This window comes from Polypterus senegalus, chromosome 7 (genome assembly GCF_016835505.1).
Source record: "Polypterus senegalus isolate Bchr_013 chromosome 7, ASM1683550v1, whole genome shotgun sequence".
In the NCBI taxonomy this organism is placed as follows: Eukaryota; Metazoa; Chordata; class Cladistia; order Polypteriformes; family Polypteridae; genus Polypterus; species Polypterus senegalus.
This window is the reverse complement of record NC_053160.1, coordinates 165,882,702-165,902,474: the sequence shown is the minus strand read 5'-3', so window position 1 is coordinate 165,902,474 and position 19,773 is coordinate 165,882,702. Positions and strand designations below refer to the sequence as shown.

The following is a 19,773-nucleotide window of genomic DNA, read 5'->3' as shown; positions in this document are numbered from 1 at the left end:
ATACTTTTTACAAATAATATTTTCCTATAACTAAGAATAGTAGAGTATAGAGTATTTTTGCATTTAAATGATTGTTTTGTTCCTTGATATTACCTGTTCTCAGCATACTTTTTGATGCATTTGTTGCAGAAATTACAACAACTTAATGTAACAGGTACAGGTCAATAAATGTAACATTGACAAACAACAAACAGTATAATAAATAAATAATATAATAATAAATTTCAAGTATAATAATATAAAATTCCCACTGCTATCTCATAGGTAGAACAAATAGATTGATGATGCAGGATTTTTCTCACAGCTGGCGGTATGGAATTGAATTCTACAATATCTCCTGCTGAAGTCATGGAAATATATATATATTTTTTTGGCATGGACCGCAGGGTCTGACATGGTGGAAAGTGCTTACTTTAGGGTCTCTGCTCAAAAATGACCTGTGGCAATAGGAGAGTAGTCCCAGCAATGCCCCACGCCACTTGAACAACCTGATGCATGGCCCTGTAGTCTGCTGAAGAGCAGTTGCCATGTTGGACTGTGATGCAAGTGCTCTGCTCTCCAGTGTTCAACTGTACATCAGTGGGGTTATCAAGTAAGCAAATTCAACTCCCCAGTCACCTAAAAATTTAACATGTTGGGGGGCTATTAGTGACATGGACCCATATGAACCTAAAACTTCTCACTTTTACCACAGCAGTCTTATTAATATCAGTAGGAAAATGTCCCTCTCTAATTCTCCTTAAGTCGACAGTCAGCCAAAATGCTTCTTGTGAGCACCCAATGATTCCTCAGATGCAATGATGATTTACGGTATAATGCAAGTTCACAAACACCACCCTGGAGTTCTACCATAACTGGTTCCATACCTGCTTGTGGAAAGCTGATAGTTGGAGCAAACCCAGCTGCCCCTGCAAAGGGTGAAGATATAATTCCTGGAGCACCTGTTGGCAGTTAAAAACACAGTACTTACAAAATAATTGAACTAAAAAAATGTAACATACCATGTCAAACGTGTCAAGGATTGTAACTTTTTAATACCTGTGATACACTTTCTTCACTGTAAAGCTAATTTGTAACATTTTGAATAATCTGATTATTTAAACCTGCTTATCCAATTGATGGCAATTTATGTATTATTCTTATTAAATATCTTACATATTAAATATATTATAAGAACTATTAAAATAAGACACACAGGAATACATTATAATCCCAAAATTCTGATGCATTTCCCAAATCTAATAAAGATGTTTTTCAACTTCACATAAACAACTGCAAATCCAAACAGTCATCTATAAGAAATCAACAGGGTGCTGCTGGATTGACACATTAATGGGCCGTACGTTACGTTAGTGCACTTACAGTTGTAGTGGTGCAGCCTTGCAGCCATCTTGTTTCAATGTGCTCATTCAAGTCAAGCTTTCTTTGATAATTCAAAGACATGCTGTTAGACTAAAGCCACCACAGATGATTCATAATGCGAGGGCACATCTTGTGCTCAACAAGCCAAGAGAGCATGTCACTCTTTTACTGGTCACTCCGCTGGCTCCCTACAGCAGCACACATGGAGTTTAAATCCTTAAGGGTGGCCAACACAGTAGTCAATGGGGCAGCATCTATACAGTATATACATGGAGGCGCTCATAAGGACCCTCTCACCCCTCAGGCAAGTGAATGGCACCAGGTGATACCATTTTAATGTGGCACTTTGAGATGATGGAACGAACTGCACACCTCCAAATTGTCAACTTCATCACTGTTTTTACAAAATCATTGAAGATGACTCTTTTTCCTGTGTGTTATCTGTCTAAATGGTAATGGCTTTCACAGGATCTTATAACACAGTAAAGATTAACTGGTTGTGCATTCCGTTTGGTCCTGAGCTCTACACTTGTGACGATCAATCTTGCAACTTTGTTCTGTAACGCTCGATTATGTTGACCACTTTTGTAAGTTGCTTTGGATAAAAGCATCTGCTAAGCAGCTAAGTGTCAATTTAAGATTAACTGGAAACAGAATGATAAATTGATGTGGGAGTCAAACCTAAGGCACTGGATCTGTTGGGCCCCAGCACTAACCATTGCAACATCCCAGTTAAAATGTAACAATTAAAAAAAAAAATGCAAACATAGATAAAATAAAATTACAGATTTTAAATTCTGTAAAATAGCAGTGAGAGCACAATGAGGTCTGATGGAATGAATTTCATTAATAATGTGAATTTATTCAAATTTAGTCAAAGTCAACAATCAAATTTAAAGGAACACTGTGGAGTAATTGGGCTAGCAATTTATAAATGACAAATTATATGGAACAGCAAACACAAATGTTTACCGAGTACCTGTTTCTTTTGATTATGGACTGGATAAGGAGTCAGTGTTGTATGTCAGCAACTTACTGCAAACAAGCATGTTGAAATGTGTTAAGCAGTCAAGAGAAAAGGGAGTACAGCGAGTGTCACTTTGAAAAGGTACTGTGCGTAAGGCATTATCTGGCCTTTGGTGTGAGTCATGGCCTAGTGCATGCACGTTACGGAATTCTCCACAGAAGCGCAATTTTAACATCACTGGAAAACTGCATCACCTGACACAGTTAGCCTGCAGAATGCTGGTCCTGAGATCTACACAACTGCAAATATTTTGTAAAGAATTTGACTGGAATGTTCCAATGCCTTGAAACCATTAACACTTCTACTTTACAAAATGTTTATATTATTGACAAAAATATAAATCCTAAAAAACATTAATTAGCTAAAATTACTATCAAACTATCACTATCCTCTAAATTATAGTTTATTTGTACATAATCATAACAGAGCAGTAAAACTCAAAACTCGGTCTTAAGCAACTTTCAGGAGTCCATATAAATACCATACATTATGTATCTTAGAACGGCTCTCCGTTAGATATCGGCTAATTGTATTCAAATTGATTATTTTTTCTTACCAAAAGCAGCAGCCATCGAAGGGTCGAGGCTGGGCTGGCCATCACCAGATGGAAGATCTAGTCGAGTGAAATCTCTGCTTTTATCATTGTTATATTTTACATTAAGGCTGGTAAGTTTTGAGAATTCCACACGTAGAGTACAGCAGGCATTATAAATGTTCTGCCCATCCAGTGTCTAAAAAACAGCAACAGAACATAAATCAGCTCCTGCCATATTGTTAGTTAAACATGAAAGGTGGATTTTTAATATAAAACATTATAGATAGATAGATAGATAGATAGATAGATAGATAGATAGATAGATAGATAGATAGATAGATAGATAGATAGATAGATAGATACATTAAGTCTAGGAAATATATTTAGCTAAATAAAAGAAACAAAGATTCAATTCACAGAGTAGGAAGAAAGTTTAAATAAACGATCAAAAATGTGTCTGATAGGAAGTGATTTGGGATAAGATTAATTAATTTAAATGTCCCATCACATTTTGTTTTCATTTGTTATTCCTCATACTATACACAAAATATAATTACCGTATATACTCGCATTTAAGTTCTCCCGGGGATAAGTCAGGACCGTATAATTTCTGGGATTTTATAATGTCTGTTATATAAGCCGAATGCGGAAAACTCACGCTATTGGTCCAAGAGATTACAATATGCTACCGCCCACCAGAGAGAGTAACTGCGGAGCACACAGCCTTTTCTTCCATGTATTGTGCCTACGTGACCGGTAATACCCAAACTATTCCGAAGTGAAGTTTGCACGGTTTAGTGTTTTTCGTATCTTACACTGTCATACACCTTTATCGTAAGAGCTTCCCTTATCTACAATGGAGCGTTTGATAAGAAGAAAATATGAAGCTGGTTTGAAATTAAAAGTGGTGGAAATGGCGAAAGAAATTGGTAACTGCGCTGCTGCAACAAAATTCAATGTGTCTGAGAAACTGTTGCGAAATTGAAAGAAGCAAGGAAGCAAGAAGATTAAAAAAAAAATAATTAAGCATTTTTGAACAGGCGTTTAAGTTGGGGTCTGATTTTATGATCGATTTTTTGGGTTTAAAGCCGTGAGTATATATGGTAAGCAAAAAAAAAAACACACACAAAACACAAAAAACTCAAACCAACCCTAAATTAATGGAAAGATTTAGCAAGTAAAAATGAACCTGCTCCTCACATGTTACTAAAGTCAGTATGATATCCATCAATCAGGACATATTTCACGGTGATTTCTGCTCAACATTTTGTTTGTTGTGTATTATTTTGTGTTTCATTTTTGTAATATGAACAATAAATGAAACTGCACAATATAATAAACTGAGTCAATTTCAGTCACGTAGTCGTTATGAGTTTTAGGTTTGAATTTGGCGTATGGCCACCTGCACATACTGTTTCTCAGAGGCTATTCTCATTTTCTCCCACATCTCAAAGACATGGTTCCCTTCTAAATGGGAGCGTGCAGGTCAGTGGCTCCTGTGACGCACTGGCATGGCTTCCAGGGCTTGTTGCTACCTTGCCCCTTTATTTCTTGTGTAGAACGTAGTCCCCCAAACAGCCTCAATCAAAGTAGGCATGTTTGAGAATATTCAGATATGCGTTAAATCAAAAGTTGCTTTATAGGTAAGGCTCACAATATCGGACACATAAATGTCGGCACGTTTGAAAGAAAAAAAAAGGCAATTTTAAACTTGTTAATTTTTTCTTGTGAATCTGGAGAATATTAGCTATAAGATGTGCATTAACAGAGTCAAATAGAAAAATCAGGGCGCCTCTCTCTGCTGTTTCCTGGTGGTCAAACAATGTCACAGCCGCCAAAGATTGAATGGTGGGTAATCATGTCAACTTTGCAGAGCCTTTCTTCTGTAGGTGTTTCACGTCTTCTCCATTAATAGGTGGCTCTTTACTGATAAAAATTTTTAGACATACTGGTTATTGAGCCAGGACTAAGACACATCTTTTATTCACCGCTCATTATCTCATCACTTTGATGGTTATGAAGCAAAGAAACTTTTATAAATCCTGACAGATAAATTCTAGAGAAATCCAGCATACCTTCTGTTTACGGATTATTCATTTATCCACTTCTTAGAAACAAAATTCAACAACCCTACAATAACATTAACTGCGAATATTTTCATATTGTTTGCATTTCTTTTATAAGCCAGGCATGTTCAAAATAATAACTGACATTTGTTACTAACATAAGGATACATGGCGGACGATGTGGATTACTTTAATTTTAAAACGAGTGCTAGAAAATATGGTAAAACTGTCCAACTGTTGTAAAAAAAAGGTTTCAGCATAGAGGAGAGCATTTGGCCAAGTAGACTCCTCTTATAAACTGCTCATGAATTTATAGATCATCCACTTTCACTCATTAGCTGGAAATCCGAGTTCAATGACCTTTTCTAAGATTAAAAGGCAATGTATTTTTATAAAATTGCTGGCATAGTTCAACTGGAAAAAAAGTAAAGTATTTCGGTGGCTTTATCTCCCCCAAAAATAGTAGCACCTTAACATATAGCATGACTAAGACAGAAGGCTAATATGAATATTTTCAACTCAAAAGGAAAAAAGTGTATTTCCCAATTAATGATCATAAAACATTCTAACAAAAAAAATGTAAAAATAAGTGTGATAACAGCAATAAAAAACCATGAAAAGACTAAGGAGAGGTGTTTATATGTTGTTAAATGATATTGAAGGGCAAAATCTTTTTAGAGTATTTGTAATGTAAAAGGTTTTATCAGTTGCTAGCATTGTTGTTATCAGGTGTTGTCATGTGTTAGCAAGACTGCAAGAAGGAAATGTTAACCCTTAAACCGCCAGAAACTGCTATAGTCGGTTCCCAATGCAATCTGGAAGCACGCCGGAGCCGAGTATATTCGGCGACATACATTTGGCGACAAAAATTCATTGAATGCTGCAACTGGCTATAGACATGTCTCAGTGCAATTTGCCAGCATGCCAGAGCCGAGTATATTCGGCGACGTACATTCACTGAACTCCGCAACCGGCTATAGTTTCTTCCCAGAGCAATTTGCCAGTATGCCGGGGCTGATCAGTCAGTGCTGTATATTCATTGGGCAGCCAGCTCATGACCACTGCAGCCCTGCTGCCTCACTGTCCCTGGGATTCAGCCGCTGCACTAGACGAGCCTGCGTTGGCCTCTGTGTGCTTGCGTGCAGCCAGTTCAAGCGCAGTTGGCTCTGTGATTTACTAAACTTCATCGATGGCGTCAGTTGTACCTTGCACATATAATAATTGATTGTTGCAGTAGTTTCTTTTTATAGTTTTTACAGTTCATTGCAGTGTGTAAAATGTGTTGCAGTGTGATGCTCTTTGCATGTAAAAAAATGCGCTCATTAAAATTTCACATTTTCTTTGTGAATTGTGACGTTTACTTAAAAAGTGCAGCAAAAAAATATTTGGCGCCCAGTGGTGCATTAACCCTAAAGCATGTGGCAGTTTAAGGGTTAACTTGTTTTCTTGAGATCTCTGAAAAAATTACTTCGTTATCTCAAGAAAACAATTAAAAAGAATGATATTCACACGTCTTGTGGGCTTCCGTAAATTAACAATCATCATTTGAACTAATTAATATCATTAGACAACATTCCATAATATGCTATATTAATTTCAGGATTTGACCATTTCTGTGGATAGTACTCACCATCTTGGCATGATGTGCATTCACAGGATCAGCATATTGCAGGAGAGCCTGAAACTGGTTATTCTTTGTGAATGTAATGATTTTCAGCACGGTGCCAAACTTAGAGAAGATCTAACAGGCCAAACCATAGAGAAACATTCAATTAGCACATGTAAAATGCTTTCCCTTGTTAATACTTCATCTTGCTAATGTAACTTAGTACAAAATGTGACTGCTCATGTTATGTGCACACTCCATTCGCCTTTGTCTACACTTATAAGGAGGGCTGCACAAGGTTACTAATGTGTAGTCTATTAAAAAACATGCAGAGATAACTGGGAAGAGTTTAATTTGCCAGTCCATATCCAAAATGCAAAAATGGATAAAACATTTCTTAAAAAAATAAAATTGTTCATATTCTTTGGAGAAAACACAGAAAAACTGATCACATTCTTGATTCCAGAAGGTGCAATTCCCAAAATGTTAAGTTTTCTTTGTGAGCTGGTAGGAGTATGAGGGAAAGGGTACAAGACATTCAGCCTTGACTTTATTAAAGATCTTTTAAATTCTTCTTTGTTGTCTGAATGCACTGCAGTTAAGGTATAAAATCACAAAAGTGTGCATTTATGTACTCGGCAACACTCAATAGACTGAAAATGACACATGTACAGTGCATCCGGGAAGTATTCACAGCGCATCACTTTTTCCACATTTTGTTATGTTACAGCCTTATTCCAAAATGGATTAAATTCATTTTTTTCCTCAGAATTCTACACACAACACCCCATAATGACAACATGAAAAAATTTTACTTGAGGTTTTTGCAAATTTATTAAAAAATTTAAAAAAACTGACAAATCACATGTACATAAGTATTCACAGCCTTTGCTCAATACTTTGTCGATGCATCTTTGGCAGCAATTACAGCCTCAAGTCTTTTTGAATATGATGCCACAAGCTTGGCACACCTATCCTTGGCCAGTTTCGCCCATTCCTCTTTGCAGAACCTCTCAAGCTCCATCAGGTTGGATGGGAAGCGTCAGTGCACAGCCATTTTAAGGTCTCTCCAGAGATGTTCAATCAAATTCAAGTCTGGGCTCTGGCTGGGCCACTCAAGGACATTCACAGAGTTGTCCTGAAGCCACTCCTTTGATATCTTGGCTGTGTGCTTAGGGTCGTTGTCCTGCTGAAAGATGAACCGTCGCCCCAGTCTGAGGTCAAGATCGCGCTGGAGCAGGTTTTTATCCAGGATGTCTCTGTACATTGCTGCAGTTATCTTTCCCTTTATCCTGACTAGTCTCCCAGTTCCTGCCGCTGAAAAACATCCCCACAGCATGATGCTGCCACCACCATGCTTCACTGTAGGGATGGTATTGGCCTGGTGATGAGCGGTGCCTGGTTTCCTCCAAAGGTGACGCCTGACATTCACACCAAAGAGTTCAATCTTTGTCTCATCAGACCAGAGAATTTTGTTTCTCATGGTCTGAGAGTCCTTCAGGTGCCTTTTGGAAAACTCCAGATGGGCTGCCATATGCCTTTTACTAAGGAGTGGCTTCAGTCTGGCCACTTGACCATACAGGCCTGATTGGTGGATTTCTGCAGAGATGGTTGTCCTTCTGGAAGGTTCTCCTCTCTCCACAGAGGACCTCTGGAGCTCTGACAGAGTGACCATCGGGTTCTTGGTCACCTCCCTGACTAAGGCCCTTCTTCCCCGATCGCTCAGTTTAGATGGTTGGCCAGCTCTAGGAAGAGTCCTGGTGGTTTTGAACTTCTTCCACTTATGGATGATGGAGGCCACTGTGCTCATTTAGACCTTCAAAGCAGCAGCAGTTTTTCTGTAACCGTCCCCAGATTTGTGCCTCGAGACAATCCTGTCTCAGAGGTCTACAGACAATTCCTTTGACTTCATGCTTGGTTTGTGCTCTGACATGAACTGTCAACTGTGGGACCTTCTATAGACAGGTGTGTGCCTTTCCAAATTATGTCCAATCAACTGAATTTACCACAGGTGGACTCCAATTAAACATCTCAAGGATGATCAGGGGAAACAGGATGCACCTGAGCTCAATTTTGAGCTTCATGGCAAAGGCTGTCAACTTATGTACATGTGATTTCTCAATTTTATTATTTTTTATAAATTTGCAAAAATCTCAAGTAAACATTTTTCACGTTGTCATTATGGGGTGTTGTGTGCAGAATTCTGAGGAAAAAAATTAATTTAATCCATTTTGGAATAAGGCTGTAACATAACAATGTGAATACTTTCCAGATGCACTGTATGTCTACATGGTATATTTTTTCAGTCAGTCAGTTTTTTTTTTTCCCCCGATTCAAACTGATTTTTCTCACTGCACTAAACAAATTCCCCAAGTCAATTTCATGAACTATGGAGGGCAATTTTAATTTAGGATTTTTATGATGAATTCCCATGTTTCATTATTCTTTGGAAATGTGAAAAAAAATATCCACAAGGCTTAAATTAAAAAGGAAAAAAAAAAAACAGCCAGCTTTTATCTGGGTACACAGAGCACACAGCGCAAGACCCTGCAAGTCATTAAATTGAGGTTCGAAACCACTTAATGGGGCATTTGCACATAATGATTTATGAAAGAGACCCTTTCTTTCAGGTGAATATTAATGTTTTTGTTTGTTTGGGCCAAAATATTGCACACTTCGTAGAGATTGCATAAATGTCTAAGTGTTTGATTACAGTTTACCTTTTATAGCTTTTTCCAAAAGAAGAGTGTGGTTGTCTACAGTACGTTATTTGGTAAAAGAAGAAATAAATACATTTTGTTCAAAAAACTTTAAATTCTCTTAACTTAATTATCATTACCATCATTTTCACCCCATTTTCTTGACAAATTTGATCTCTTCTGGATATCCCTGGTCTATTCCAGTGACTTCTCTTAGTGGAGTGTGCCTTGTACGCCTTCAGTGTTAGATGTTAAGAATGCCTTCCAACTTACATGCTCAGCCAGAGCCTCCTCTTGATCCAGATAAGCTATGTTTCTACTCTGATGACTTGACAGTACTACCAGGTGTCTCACCCTATCAGTGAGCGTGAGGCCATTAAACATGCATAGGAAGTGGATTGTGGCCACTTATACCTGTGATCTAATTCTTTCAGTGACTCCATTGAGCATGCAAATACAAGCAAGTCTGCGAATTCAGACTTACAGGTGAACTGAAAAATTTTGGACATAGATAGCCTAGTACAATACCTGCAAGACTAATGCTGCCACACAGATTCATTGGTCAAACCCTAAGAATGTCTTTTCTGTCAATCATGACCAAGACTCGGGGGTATTTGAACTCCTCCATCTGGAGAAGCTTCTCACTCCTTACATGAAGAGAAAACACTACTGTTTTCCTGGACAGAACTATGATAGAGGCACCCACAGGTTTGCCTATGGAAACCTGGGTACAGCTTTTACTTCCTCCACAGTAAAGTGTGATTGTGCAGTTCTAGGCCAATCCGAGAACCTGATTAAACTATCCAATCATTAGTAGTGGTGGGCAGGGACTGATCAGTACACTCGACTTACGCTACTGAGACAGACTCCTTATTTTATTATGATCAGCTAGCCAATCCAATTCTCTTGAAGTCACCCCCCTTTATTTCACTTACAGCTCTCTATCACAGAATATGAATAACAGGGTTATTTCTACCTAATTTGCACGTTTCCATCAGGGGTGCTTCCATCTGTTTTACTATTTTAACAAATTCTATCTTTTACACCATGCCTTTACTTTTCTGGTGCTGATGCATTAGTGCAGCATTCTTTATTAGGAACGTGTGTATCACACAGATAAATAAAAAGAGCCAAGAGCAAAACAGAAATACTTCACTACATTCAGCAGCAGGTTCATAAATATTCACAAGACTGTAGCAAACTCGATGAATATTTCACAATTAACTGAAATGAAAAGGCAAAGCCAACATTAATTGACAGTGAGCACAGAGAATCTTATAGTTTTGGGTATCCGATCATTTAATGTGCAATCTGCGATCAATCCTTTGCTGACAAGGTTTTGTAAATCACATAATGAATACTAGCGATTGTTGCATTTATGGCTCAAACAATGTCATTTAGCCTAACACTAATATTATTCTGCAATAGTGAAAACAAACAGCAGATGTGCGACACATTACGCTCTGTTTAAAGCAACCCCATCAACTGCTACAAGCTGCAAAACAATATACAGGTTCATGAAGAAGGAATCCTCTGGTGGCAGAAAACACAAAATTGTTTGACTTCTTAAAAACTAATAATCAGACAAATGCAGCTTATGGTACCATACCTTTCAGGCAGTCTTTTACCATCAACAGAAACTATTATTTGTTTTTCCTATTTATGTCCAAAGAAGACAGCAGGCAGAAGCTGCTCTTAGCTCTCCGAGCACTGGTACAACTAATTAGAAAAGATGTTGCAAAGTAATATCATTTCCACTGAATGAAAAATTGCATACAACACACTTTTAAATAAGCGAAGTGCTAGGGTTGCACTAGAAATGATTTTAGTTGCGTAATATCAAGTAATTCTCAAAACAATAACAACTGCTATTGTAACAGCTATTTTTTTTAAAACTTTACTGGTTGTTAAGTTTGTTTATTGCCTCGAATTCGTAACCATAAAAACTGAATCATATAAAAGGTATAATAAATATGCAGTACATAATTTCAAGGTTTAGCTCTCATGTAGGTTTGGGGACGTCCACAGTGCAGATTAACATAATTTGTAACTTCACAACCCCACAGAATCAGGCAGTGGATAAAATCATGGCGCAACAAGACAGCACCTCCCAGGCATCTCTGAGGATTTCGAATTACACAAGTGAGCTACGGATATAAAGATATATTTATTACGTGTTAAAAACAAACAAGGGAGATTATAATTGAAACTCATAAACAATACCCACACTATGAATTACTAGAAAATGTTTGGCTAACTTATTTTATTTGCACTCATCTTGTTGTAATAGCAACATCATACATGTCCAAAACAAGTTGTCCATTGTGTGCTCTTCTTACTCAGAATGCTGATACAAAAGTCAGCCACGTTTATCCTGGACTCCTAAAGAAGTGCTGAAGTATGCATTCTAATTTTAATTAGGGAAAGTTTCCAAATCAAACTACTGTACAACTTTACACTGACATTTAACTTATTCCAAGTTTGAATTTGAACAATATGGAGTCAGTTTTTAAAACATCTTACCTGATGAAGAACTTCAAGAGAGACAGGATAGAAAAGGTTCTCCACAATGATCCGCAAGACAGGGCTCTGCCCTTGTAACAAGGAGGATTCGCTGCCAGAGGCAGACCCAGTTAAGCTCATGTTTCCTGAATGCATAGCATTCACTGCATGAAGGGCAGCTTGGGCTCGCTGAAAACAAATAAAAAGTAAGTGAGCAATACACGCAGCTTTTCTGCCAGGCACTGCTTGTGTGTGTTTCAGAACAGAAGTAAACAGAGTTTTGCTGACTTTTTTAAGACATTACAGTGCAGTGAATGCTACTTTGGCTCTGAAATGCCCATTTAGTTGGACTTACAGCCTGATTAGGAAGGTTGTCCGTCTTGAGCTCTCTATGGTTTGAGTACTGGATGAAGACAGGCTGATTACGAAGGTGAGGAGCTGCAGTGGTGTAGTAATTTACCATGGTAATTGCAGCTTCTTCGGATGCCATTTCAATAAAAGCCTTAACAAAAGAGAATAAATCATTTTAATAACTTAAAGCATACACACACTTCTATTCAAAAATACAAAGGATGAAATGGCATATGTAAAATAAAGTTACTCTAGAGGTACCAAATATTTTGTGCAAAGGTTTCTAATCCACATTTCCTTAAATGTACAATGGTAAATCCAAAAGTAAAGGCAGAATTACACAGTAACTGTAATGGGAAGAAGCTGATGCAATACAACATGTTCGCAGTGGCTTATGGGTAGTTCAACCATGCATAGCCCAGTGCTCTGCCATTAGTCTCGTTTAAGAAATTAAATTCATTAGCTTATGAGATAATGCCTCATCAGCTTGTTAGTCACTGAATTTCTTATTTGATATAAAATAAAGCTAAGGAATGTGACTTGAAACAGAAATATTGACAATTAGACTATTTTCTTACGATTCTTCAGATTTCAGACCCATAACTGCCAAAAACGAATCACTTAGTTATTTAACTTGTCTTTTATTGATCTCTTAAACTGCCTGTATTAATCCTATAAGATTTCAACAGTGGCATCCAGATGTAACGGTCAAGCATATAAAAAAAAAGTCCTAAAATAAGAACAAAAGAACAATTTTATGTACTTGCCCTGAACAAGTCTACATTTGGGGACCATTAGTGTGACATGGCAGCTGTTTGTTGCAATATGAACTCATTCAAGTGCTCAAAAGCTGAACTGTTATTCTGTAACTGCTGCTTCAGCAAGAGAGTCAAACTAGCCCAAATACTTACTATATACATCGCTAAAATGTACAACAATACAATAGCTTTCTACTAATCAAACAAAGACACAATCATTTACTTTGAATAAATAAAACAAGCAAACAAAAAATATAAAAAAAACAAAAAAGCAAAATAAGACTCAACCTCCACCAATCCCAATATACCATCAAAAATTTCAATTATATAGCAGCAGTTTATCAGCTTACCCTAAATATCATTTTTAAAGTACAAGGTCATTTGACCCATCAAAGCTCCTAGCAAGGAACTAACTTAATAAGCCAATAAATATATTCTTTACTTACTCCACTTGTTTAACCAGTCACTTTAAATAAAAAAAGAAACAAAAACAGAAGTGTAAATTAAGCTTATATGATAAGCTGTCTAGGCCCCTCGGCATCCTCACACTTGCTCAATTTAAAAAGAAAAGCAGTAATGACAGGAAGACCTCATGAAAGTTATGGGTGACAAATGTAGTTAAAAAACCAAAAGTAGGAACAGACTCCGAAACAGGGTGCAGGGCATCCAGCATGGACCTGGAGCCAGGTAAAGAATATTAGAGTGCATTTGCACAAATAAGATGCCAATACACTAAAGTAGATGAGTGTTTGGGAATTCCCTGCAATCAAGTGGAATTTTGTCCATGGATGATTAATAGCGTACAAGCTTATCAGTTCTTTATATTGCACACAAGAATAAAATTCAAAGCAACAGAATAAGGAACATACTGTTATTGCTAAAGTTGTTATGTCACACGGGGAATAACATTACAAAAGGTTCAGTAAACACATGGCATGCACAGAGAATGAGAGACAACAGGAATACACTGACAACACAGGACGATCACAGTGCTGTTATGGGAACAGCAAAAAAACTTCTCTTGTGGAGTCAAATAAGCAGAGAGGAAGGCCGTCTAAAATTCCAGGCAAAGCTTCAAGTGTGATTGAAAAGTTGAGGAATTCTCACTGTCAGACACGGGAAAAGCGTTTAACGGAAAAGGCCCTTTAGAGATAAATGATTATTCACCCACTATGTCATCTTTATTCATATAAAGCCCCTAATGTGTTTCACATTTTGATTTTGAAGGTACAAAAAGCAAACTTTAAAAGTAATTCAAGTAAATTTATATTGTTTATTATAAACCAAAGGCAAGATAAAAGCTAATAAATGTCTGCAGAAAACATTTGTCTACGTACTTCTTTGGTGTTTAAAGGTGTCCACAGACAAAAATCAAACCAGATCAGTCACATTCTTTTCAAAAACTGAAAATGTGTCTTAAGTGATCACATGCTACATAAACCTACACCATCCAAGTGAATCCTCAGCATCCAGAAAACAAATTTCAGGGCGATCCTCCAACCTGAGAAGAAACTCATTAAATACATAAAGAATATTAAGACCTGAATGGCATCCCTGTAGACAAATTCAATGCTGATGGTGGAGGACTTGCACTCAAGAACATGATCAAAAAAAGAGTGTGTCACCACAAAGACCTGTTTTTATCATCTAAATTCCATGTTAAGGTGCCATTGTCAACTTTGGAGAAAATCTGAGAACTTGCAAACCATATACCATAATTTGGCAGAAAACTCCCTCAAAAGGCAACCACCAAGGTTGAGGTTCAGGACAGCATCAGCTGGACCAGCATCTCTTTAAACTGTGCTGATCAATTAGAAACAAAACGTTTGTGGCCTAAGAGGCAGTCTGTGTCACTATTTTCCTGTTCTGGGTTATTTTACATTGTCACTTAAAAACACTGGAGAAATTCCAAAAGCACTGTATCCAAAAGATCATCTGTACTGAGAGGATCTCTGTGCCAATTTCAGTGTCCTCATTGACGACTAAACTAACTTTGCTGGACTACAGCACTGCATCTAAACACAGGTCTCTCTCATTTTTCTAGACAAATGGACAAGTCCTCTGTTTGCAGCTGAGCAGAGGTCAGAATACCTGGGCTGGTTGGGGATTTAAAAAAAACAACTCAAAAGACAACTGGAAAGCCTATCTTGAAAAAACGGGGTCATCTTCACTAGATCGAATATCTATTATGAAGTAACAAAATTCAATACACCATTTCATGACTGACTGACTCTGTGAAGACGCCATCAAAACATCTTTACCAAAGTAGAGGGAGGAGAAACTAAACTTATTAACAACATCTACAAAAATGGAAACTCCCATCCCCACTACCTCAAGATCTTGGGCTTAAGGACTAAACAACTCAATCATCTATAGTAACATCTCTCTCTGATGGCCATTAATCTTGGTTTCAGTGACTGTGGAGAGACAGAAATGAAGTTGCCATTGCACTATGTTTTTATTTTAGCTGCAAGTAAATAATAAGGACAAAAACCTCATTCAAGGGGCAGTCGTTTGATTTTTCTAAATGGTATAAAACTGTGAACAAAACTTTTTTTCCCCCAGACATAATGTACAAAAATAAAACAACAGGTTAAGAATTACTGAAACATCAATCGGCTCAAGGTGTGACAGAAAAAGTGGTTTCAGATGACAGAACATCATGCCTGGGTAGAGCAGACCACCCACCAGCTGCAACTGCATCCACAGTGAACTTGCTTACAACTCATCAGTGTTGACACTCACAATGAAGTAAGCACAGGTAATACTCCGTTCACAGCTCTCAGTTGAAGAAGACGTTAGCTATGAAAAAGAGGACCTGTTGTGCTGCGATATATCCCAAGCTATAAAACAGTTACTTGTGCACGGGACAACCATTAATCAAGACACCATTCATGTGTTCTGGAAACAAGGATTAAAAACAACAAGTAAATAGAAATGTGAAACCTACAGCTATAATAAATATTATCAGGGAAAATGCGTTTCATAATTTCTTTTTACATTTCAAATGATCAGTCTGGACAGAAACCTCCAAAGCTGCAGATGGACAGCCACCTATCCATCCTTTTGCTCAAACACCATCATGAAAGGCTTCTACATGGAGAACAGGTAAAGGCTTATTTGGGAAAAGAAACCCAACCTCATGACAGGCTGGCATTTACCCAAATTACATAATGGAGTACTCCTTTGAATGATCAGAAAATAGTGTGCAATATAAAGCATGTTCACTGCACTGACACCTTTTTTGTAGTGTGTCTTGCAGGCTTTGATATGATACTGAATATATAACAAAAAAGCACAGCGACTAAAGTCCAATACTGGTGGAAACAGATGGAATTATATGTGAAATATAAGAAAGATTTTTGTAATTTGAATTTGCGGCACAGTGGATAATTTAGGGTTCAAATTCTGAATAGGGCATTGTGGAGTGCCATACTCTCAAATATGCCAGTGAATGTTTTGAGCACTTCGTTTTCTCTTGCACGTGATCAGTTAGCTTGACTGCTGACAGTAAAATGACCCAAAGTAAGGAACAGTGTTGACATGGACATGTTCCCAGTGCAGAGTTGCTTTTTGCCTTGCAGCCATTGCTGTTAAAAAGGTTCCATTTCCCTGTACTGGAACAAGTGCATCTGGAAAATGAATGAATGAATGAATGAGTGAATGTTACACAGAATCACACAGGTGTAAAATGCTTTGGAAAAGTACACTCCAAATTAGGTTTCTGGATATTTTTTATTCATTTTTCACAGTGAATGTTAGCATACTCTCATGCAAAACTTATAATTGCATAAAAGATGCCCTGAGTGAACTAGTGTAAGTATACAAAACAAAAAAGGAAATTTACTAAAGAAAGTTATAAAACACTCAGGGATCTTGATTTAGTGTTTGGCGACTCCTCCTTCAACAGTAATTACTACTATCCACTCATTCTTACTGTTATTGTTCCATTTATGAAAATGTGTTTTTTGGGTAAGAACTGCTCATTTCAACTTCTGCCAAAACACTACAATGTAAGCTTACATTAGGATTTTAACTGGGCCACTCCAAATGTCAACTGCTCTGATGTTGACTTGTTTGTGTGTTCAGACCTGGTCCTGGATAGACGGACAGTTCTTTGGTGATGAGAAGCCATTCAGGTTCTGACGTAGCCCTTGATATTAACAGCACTACGTTTTGCTGGCAGTACGCAGCTGTTATGTGGCACGCCCTGTTAACTTATCCTCAGACATAACAGCACATGTCAGCCAAAAAGTTTCATTTCTGATTACAGACAACATAGCTCTAGAGGACTTGAAGACTTAGACTGTCAAGCAGATGTCACAACAAACATTTAGACTGTCAAGGAGATGTATGCACACCACAGTTTATGTCAACATTTATGAGGCCTATTTCAATTTTAACGGTTGATAGCTTCTATGTGGACATGTTATATTGCACTCCAGCAGACATACACAGGCCAGATATTGTCTGGTGTGGGAAACAAAAGTCGACAGATTTCTTAGATGTTGTTTCTATTGATTAGTGCAGTGTGACTTCCTCTCTCCTACCATTCGGGCTCTTTTAGATAATTACCAAGTACTGAACCCTTGTTTTTTACTTTCATATTTAAAGCGGCAATTAAAGCTTGCCACTTTAATTCTGTAACATGAACACATTTGCGTAAAAGTTCAAAGTAAGTCTTTAGGAAGTAAATTATTTACCATGTTCTCATTGTCGGGCGGCACGGTGGCGCAGTGGTAGTGCTGCTGCCTCGCAGTTAGGAGACCCGGGTTCGCTTCCCGGGTCCTCCCTGCGTGGAGTTTGCATGTTCTCCTGTGTCTGCGTGGGTTTCCTCCGGGCGCTCCGGTTTCCTCCCACAATCCAAAGACATGCAGGTTAGGTGGATTGGTGATTCTGAATTGACCCTAGTGTGTGCTTGGTGTGTTTGTGTGTGTCCTTCGGTGGGTTGGCACCCTGCCCAGGATTGGTTCCTGCCTTGTGCCCTGTGTTGGCTGGGATTGGCTCCAGCAGACCCCCGTGACCCTATTCGGATTCAGCGGGTTGGATGGATGTTCTCATTGTTTAACTAGATATTTAAGATTTGATAAAAAAAAATATGATGATTTTACATGACAGGCTGAAAAACATTTACAAGGAAAGCAAGATAATTTTTTATCAATTAATTAAAAGGGTACCAACATATATGCAAACAATTCATTAAACCTTGTTCATATCTTAAAATGTTATAATATAAACTACATCTGTATTTTGCTTTTTCTATTTAGTCTTTATTTTATAAGAATAAATTTGGTATTTTTCAAGACAAAGCTATTCTTCATGATTAAGGTATATATTAATTTATCACATGAAGTTGCTTTCAAAAGTCAAACATCTTTTACAAATGAAAAAAAATAATAACAATAATAAGTAGCCCACTTCTGTGTTTTTATAAATGTGGTGAATGGTACCGGTGTCCTATTATATAGAAAAGCCTTAAAACTTTCAAGCCAAATATGTTATCAAGCACTGATCTGTGTTTTGAGATTATACACATTTGGCAAATCAGCATGTCCATGCCATTTTAGGAAGGAAAAAAAGCAAACAGCTGTAAGAGTAGGACTTGCTATGTGCCTCCCTTCACAAAGTTCATCTTCTTCCTCAGCAAGTCTTTCAGATCCAGGGGCAGGAAGTGGCCACAAAAAGTCACTAGCTAGCTTCATTATTGACATTGAATGATGATGCCCAGACGTGAATTGCTGTTTCAATCCTGTAGATAACTAGACAAGAATAACTGAAAAAAGCAATCACAAGTGATTTCTTCACAAAGATACTGGCAGCTGCTGCTGGATTGATAATTTGCATGTGTGCTTCAGTGAGAGGGAAAAATTGAGCAGGAATTAAGTGAGCTGGTACTGTAAATGGTTCCTTTTCACCACCTCACCCCCACGGGTGATCAAAATCCCCACCCCAATCCTCAAAATAATATATTTATATTAGCGTGCAAACTCCAAAGGGAGTTATTTTTCCAGTTCAAGCATTGCAGGTAGCATGTAATCATGTGACAAGAACCGAACAGATGTCATATGCATTGCATTCCTCCATCCATCCATCTTCCTAATGTGCTTATCTACAGCAGGGCCGTGGTAATGCTAAAGCCTATCCCAGTAAGCATCAGATGCAAGGCAGAAACAATCCTCTGAGAGGGCACCAGTCAGTCACAGGGCAAACACAAGCGGACACACGTGGACCACATTAGCAACGTCAATCCAACTAATCTGCAGGTTTTCAAACTGCAGGAGGAAACCAGGAAGCACATGAAAACTACAGGCAAGAAACGCACAGGACATGACTCTAATTTTCCTTCACAGTGAGACATCAGCGCTACCACTGTGCCACCTAATAATAATAATGTTCTCAATATCATTCTTCCATGAATTTATTTGTATACTTTTTTCCTCTATAGGCAAAATAATTAGAATAATAATCCATCTGTCCATCTTCCTAACTGGCTTATCCAAAGCAGGGTCGCTGGGCAGTTATCCCAGCAATCATAGAGCACAAGATAGGAGCAACACCTGGATAAAAATAATGTTCAAATGGATATTAACTAATTTTATTACAATAATAATAATCACAAGATTATACTGTATATAATTGTTACCCTCATTATTTTCCATCCTGAGCTTCCTGTTCTTCTTCTCTCTCTCTATTTATTTTCCTCATTAGTTTTTTGCTGGAGCTCTCTTCTCTTGCTCCAACTTCTATCCAGCAGAGGTTATTCTGTGTGGGTACCACGTCTGCAAAACTAATCTTATCCTCTCTCTTCAAATCTCCTGACCTGCTTTCCGTAAATGTCTGGAAATCATCTTTCTTTAATTTTATTTT

General features: G+C 37.7%; 1 protein-coding gene across 5 annotated transcripts in view; it reads right to left on the bottom strand.

The window, feature by feature from the left end:
• ptbp3 (polypyrimidine tract binding protein 3) overlaps positions 1–19,773 on the bottom strand; it is a 132,934-nt gene that overhangs the window by 21,006 nt on the left and 92,155 nt on the right. For all 5 annotated transcript variants that reach the window (XM_039759514.1, XM_039759513.1, XM_039759516.1 and 2 more), the window contains 5 exons: positions 12,153–12,299; positions 11,819–11,986; positions 6,621–6,731; positions 2,946–3,120; positions 867–941 (listed from right to left, as the gene is read on the bottom strand). In XM_039759514.1, coding sequence (XP_039615448.1) covers positions 867–941; positions 2,946–3,120; positions 6,621–6,731; positions 11,819–11,986; positions 12,153–12,299 — 676 coding nt within the window. The remainder of the gene's footprint in view (positions 1–866; positions 942–2,945; positions 3,121–6,620; positions 6,732–11,818; positions 11,987–12,152; positions 12,300–19,773) is intronic.